The 5,529-nt window shown below is 49.3% G+C and overlaps 1 protein-coding gene across 2 annotated transcripts; it reads left to right on the forward strand.

Annotated features, from left to right (window-relative positions):
- The first annotated feature begins 652 nt into the window (after positions 1 to 652).
- On the forward strand, positions 653 to 5,269 carry LOC103697917 (putative galactinol--sucrose galactosyltransferase 2). 2 transcript variants are annotated; one of them, XM_039116747.3, is made up of 14 exons: positions 698 to 920; positions 1,279 to 1,475; positions 1,560 to 1,837; positions 1,914 to 2,004; positions 2,110 to 2,158; positions 2,303 to 2,394; positions 2,474 to 2,740; positions 2,844 to 3,248; positions 3,346 to 3,487; positions 3,642 to 3,709; positions 3,906 to 4,040; positions 4,141 to 4,358; positions 4,458 to 4,546; positions 4,668 to 5,269. In XM_039116747.3, exons 2-14 carry the CDS (start codon positions 1,285 to 1,287, stop codon positions 5,034 to 5,036), a joined length of 2,394 nt encoding a protein of 797 aa, XP_038972675.3. In that variant the 5' UTR covers positions 698 to 920; positions 1,279 to 1,284; the 3' UTR covers positions 5,037 to 5,269. The 2 variants fall into 2 exon arrangements, with proteins under 2 accessions (XP_038972674.3, XP_038972675.3); XM_039116746.3 differs by having other exon boundaries at positions 653 to 1,475.
- Positions 5,270 to 5,529: the final 260 nt, after the last annotated feature.

Genomic DNA, 5,529 nt, shown 5'->3' on the forward strand with positions numbered 1-5,529 from the left:
TCGTGAGAGGGGAGGTGGGAGACGTCAATCATGTAGATAAAAAATAGTGGGATATGAAATTTGGCTTGTAGACCGACTTAGTAAGTCATGCATGTTCTCACTGGAGGTCAACTGCAAGTCTTTCAAGTCATGGGTCACCCAGCACCCCATAATTATGATATGACCAAATTAGATTTGCCCAATTTTTTTCAAAAGCATAAAATATTGGATCCGATCCGGCCCGACTCGGATTCGGACCTAATTCGGATCTGACTCAGATCCGACCCGATCAGACCCGATCAACTGGATCAGATCTGAGTCCAAAATTGAATCTGAACAAAAAATCAAATCGGATCATATCGAATCTTGGATCCGGCCCGACTTGGATCCGAACCCAATTTAGATCTGACTCAGATCCAACCAGATCCGACCCGATCAACCGGATCAGATCTGAGTCCAAAATTAGAATCCGAATAGAAAATCAGATCGGATCGGGGTGACTCAAGATCTGACCCGATCCGATCTATTTGCACCCCTAGCAACATTAGGTAATGCTGGGCTTGGAATAAGATCAGAACCGCCATGGGTAAATGCGTAAAATAAGGCTACCCTATCACGTGTAATAAGGCTACCCTGTCAAAATTCCATTCATCTGATGTTAACAGACTTGCTCGAGGTGGCGGGAGTATAAAATCCACTCCCTCCCCCCTCTCTCCCTCCCCCATCGCATGAGCGGGCATTAGCTTTAGATAAAAAAGAGTGCTCTACCAAAGAAGAGGCGTTCCTTTTGGAGTGCGGTTCTTCAATCGAGTGCTTCTTTCTCTCTCTATCTATCTACCGAGCTATCTATTTTTTACCATCTTCACTACCTTCATTTCACTATCAATGCTTGGATCTCCAAGAGATCAATTTACCTTCTTCTCCAAATTAGAGTCTAAAAGGTGCGTGCAGAGAGAAGCCATTAAAAGGCTCCAGAGAATTTAAACCGACTCAAGTTCAATTCATGTCACCGCCATCGACTTCATGGGATCTCGATCGATGTTTTGGCTTCAGACTTAAACCGTCGTTTCATTTCCATTGACAGTTTTCATGAAGAAAATTTTCGTGAAAACTGAAATTTAGGCTCTCTTTTTTTTCCTGCTAAAGATTTCGGTGATTTTCTTGAAATTCCAGGGCGCTCCAGTTACCGGTGCAGCCCCTGGAAACCAAGATGCCCTTATCATTCTCTCTATTTACTTCGGAGACCAAGAGGAACATTTTGCGGCTACAGGTATTCTGATTATTTGGACGGTGATGCAGGGCAAGATGACGGTGGGCCCGAAGATCTCGATCAGCGATGGCAACCTGGTGGTACACGGGAAGACCATCCTCACCGGCGTCCCGGACAACATCGTCCTCACCCACGGCGCCGGCGTCGGCCTCGTCGCCGGTGCCTTCATCGGCGCCACCGCCTCCGCCCGCACGAGCCTCCATGTCTTCACCATGGGCACCCTCCAGTACGCCACCATCTCCTCCTTCTTTCCTCCAACTTTGTATCGGGATATCAGATCCAAAACGTAACGATTGGGTGGTGGTTGCAGGGGGCTGCGGTTCATGTGCTTGTTCCGGTTCAAGCTATGGTGGATGACGCAACGGATGGGCATGGCCGGCCGGGAGGTGCCGCTGGAGACCCAGTTCATGCTGGTGCAGAGCAAGGACGGCACGGCCGAGGCCGAGCTCGGAGCCGCCGCCGGCGACTCCGGAGAGGAAGGCGGCGCGGCCACCATCTACACCGTTTTCCTCCCCCTCCTCGAGGGCCCGTTCCGGGCCTCTCTCCAAGGCAACGTGCACGACCAGATCGAGATCTGCCTCGAGAGCGGTAAGTTTGACAGCAAATTGAAGAACCATCTCCGGTCAAATTAGATCATATCATCTAAAACTTTCTTTGTATGCAGGAGACATGGCGGTTGAGACCAATCAGGCGCAGTACATGGTCTACATGCACTCCGGGACCAATCCCTTCGAAGTAATTACTCAGGCCGTCAAGTATTGATCGGACCCCGTAGATCTTTTTCCCTTCAATTTTGTTGTTTTCATCTAAGTTCAGATTTGTGGTTTTTGATGCTAAACGATTACGGTGGAAACAAACAGGGCTGTTGAGAAACACATGGGAACGTTCCATCACCGTGAGAAGAAGAAGGTATCCGTAAAATAAACAATTTGCTGGCCCAAAATTATTGAATTAGATCTTGTTTTTTCTAGATTATTCCACATTTTTTCGTCGCATTTATAACGTCGTAATAGTGACAAATTAACGTTCTTCTTGTTTCCTGGGGGATGGCAGATGCCTTCTTTCCTTGACTGGTTCGGGTGGTGCACATGGGACGCTTTCTACACCAAGGTCACGGCCGAGGGCGTCGATGAGGGCCTTAAAAGGCATCTCCGACCTTTACCGAGTTTACCACGATCCATTATTTGATTTTGATCATAACCGTTGGTTTATTGTTTGTTACAGCTTATCAGACGGCGGGGCGCATCCGAAGTTCCTGATCATAGACGATGGTTGGCAACAAATCGGCCCTGATGTCCAGGGCCAGTCCAGGGCCGTCCGTCTATTGTTTTCCTGTGTTGGTGACGTGAGATGTTTGACGCGTTGGTTGTTTCCTAGGAGGCTTACCGGGATCAAGGAGAACGCCAAGTTCCAGAAGAAGAACGGAGAGGAGGACCAATCCCCTGGACTCAAGGTCGTCGTGGACGAGGCCAAGCAGCACCATAACGTCAAGTGTGTACCCTTGGCTCTTTTTTTTTCCATCCGTCGATTTTAGATCAGATGGACGGGATACGATCGATTGTATACGTATGTTTATGGTTACGATGTGATGCAGGTACGTGTACGTCTGGCACGCGATGGCCGGGTACTGGGGAGGGGTGAAGCCGGCGGGGGAGGGGATGGAGCACTACGAGAGCGCGTTGGCCTACCCAGTGATCTCACCGGGGGTGATGGGAAACCAGCCCAATATCGTGAAGGAGACGGTGCACGGGCTGGGTCTGGTACACCCGAAGAAGGCGTACAGCTTCTACACCGAGCTCCACGCGTACCTCGCCTCCTGCGGAGTTGACGGCGTTAAAGTCGACGTCCAGAACATCATCGAGACCTTGGGTGCCGGCCACGGTGGCCGTGTGTCCCTCACACGTGCCTACCACCAGGCCTTGGAGGCGTCCGTTGGCCGTAATTTCCCGGACAACGGCTGCATCTCTTGCATGTGCCACAACACCGACATGCTGTACAGGTAGGTGTTAGTGTCACTATTTATCAGTGTGGACCGCGGCCCCAGCCCAGTCCTCGTCTGATGATGATCTGATGGCTGCGATTGGTTGGCTTTGCAGCGCGAAGCAGACGGCGGTGGTGAGGGCGTCGGACGACTTCTTCCCGAGGGATCCCGCGTCGCATACCATCCACATTTCTTCGGTGGCGTATAATACGCTTTTCCTGGGCGAATTTATGCAGCCAGACTGGGATATGTTCTACGTAAGTCCTCCACAACGACTCTCTTTTACATAATATATATATATATATATATATATATATATATATATATATAGAGAGAGAGAGAGAGAGAGAGAGAGAGAGAGAGAGAGAGAGATGGAAATGGAATGGAAATAAATGTTTGGTTTGCGAACAGAGCCTCCACCCAGCGGCGGAATACCACGGAGCCGCCCGTGCCATCGGTGGGTGCGCGATCTACGTTAGGTGAGCCGCCTATCAGTATCTAAATCAACTAATGTTCTTCTAATGATTCCATGGCATTTCGTTTGTGTGTGTGGTGTGTTGTCGCAATTCCGAAATCGGTACCGAAGGAGGCCTGAAACCATGCCCTGCAAGATGATGGGTCGCATCTCTCTGATTAATGGTTCCTGATTGTTGTTGATACTTGGCGATGTGTCAGCGACAAGCCGGGCCACCACAACTTCGAGCTGCTGAGGGCGCTGGTCCTGCCCGATGGGTCCGTGCTCCGCGCCCAACTCCCTGGTCGTCCCACCCGTGACGGCCTCTTCAACGACCCCGCCCGTGATGGCACCAGGTGCCTTTTTCTGCCCTGCTAATTTAATATCGAGATTTAGAAGAACACTCTTATTTGGGTATTGATGGAGGTTAATCATGACATGGTAATCTTGGTGCAGCTTGCTGAAGATATGGAATGCGAACAAGTGCACGGGCGTGGTGGGCGTGTTCAATTGCCAGGGCGCCGGGTGGTGCAAGATCGCCAAGAAGATCCGCGTACACAACGCCGCCCCGGGGACCCTCACCGGCACCGTCAGCGCCCGGGATGTCGATAACATCGCCCAGCTCGCCGGCGAAGGCTGGGACGGCCAAGCCGCCGTCTATGCCTATAAATCAGGTTCAGTATCGTCCTTCATTCTCCCGCGCGTTTAAGCTCTTTCTTTCTTTTTCATCATATCCTCCGTTGTTGATCGGTCGGTGTTGCTCATTCTCGCAGGTGAATTGGTTCGGCTGCCGAAGGGCGCTACGCTCCCGGTGACTCTCAAAGTTCTTGAATATGAGCTCTTCCATATCTGCCCCATTAAGGTACCAGTTTGTTCTCATAGCTTAAGTTTTTGCAATAACCAAGTGCTTTTTTTTTTTTTTTTTTTTTTGGAGGTCATGAGTTCAAATCTCATCTGAACCTTTGTTTTTGCCGTTTGTTTAGGTGATCAGCCCGGGCATCTCGGTGGCACCGATCGGACTGGTGGATATGTTTAACTCTGGCGGAGCGGTGGAGCAATTCGACATTCGGATGCCATCCACTGGCTCGACGGAGGACCGCCGCGATGATGGTGATGGTTCTTTCGATGTGGCTGAGCAGTTCAGTGAGAACAGAGCAGCTACTGCCACGGTTGTTCTTAGAGTACGGGGATGCGGACGGTTCGGGTTTTACTCGTCCCGGAAGCCGATTAAATGTACACTGGATTCTTCTGATGTGGAGTTCAGCTATGATTCTGCTATGGGGCTTGTGATGCTCAATATCCCTGTGCCGGAGGAGGAGATGTACCGGTGGGCTCTTGAGATCCAAGTCTAAAAGGTTGAGTCGTCCTTTGCTCCGGAGGAATGAATGACTTGGCTTTTGTGTTCGCTTCCATCGCTTATTGCAATAGAGTTCCTGTGCTCGTCTATTAACATTGAAGGAAGCAGATGTCAGGATTTTTTTGTAGTCAAGAGGGTAGTTAGAGTCCCTTGCTCCAGAGGAATATATTGGCTGTAGTGCTCACTTTCATCGCTTGTTGCAATAAAATTGCTATGCTTATCTGCGAACATGCATGGATCCATACTGTTATACATTTTGAGAGCATCATTTTCATGGATCCTTACCTTAAGCTTTTTTTACTTTTCAATGAAACTTGTCTAACACATTCCAAAAATTTTTATTCCCGAACTTATGAACCTCTCACATATTTAATACTTTCACGAACGTTAAAGATAGGTTCATCTATCTGTTTAATCCCTCTTGTACAATTAAGTTAAGAATATGAGCACGACATTGGACATAAAACAACTTACTATTTGAAAAAAGT

Source organism: Phoenix dactylifera, chromosome 1 (assembly GCF_051530095.1).
Source record: "Phoenix dactylifera cultivar Ajwa chromosome 1, Ajwa_hap1_PhDact_Kaust_v1.1, whole genome shotgun sequence".
NCBI classification, from domain to species: Eukaryota; Viridiplantae; Streptophyta; class Magnoliopsida; order Arecales; family Arecaceae; genus Phoenix; species Phoenix dactylifera.

What these genes read in the sequence shown, in the direction of transcription:
- LOC103697917 (XM_039116746.3), top strand. Translation starts at nt 1,273, where the DNA reads ATGCAGGGCAAGATGACGGTGGGCCCGAAGATCTCGATCAGCGATGGC. An exon ending in ATCACCGTGAGAAGAAGAAG is followed by an intron (nt 2,159 to 2,302) that starts GTATCCGTAAAA and finishes GGGGGATGGCAG; the next exon opens with ATGCCTTCTTTCCTTGACTG. An exon ending in CAGACTGGGATATGTTCTAC is followed by an intron (nt 3,488 to 3,641) that starts GTAAGTCCTCCA and finishes GTTTGCGAACAG; the next exon opens with AGCCTCCACCCAGCGGCGGA.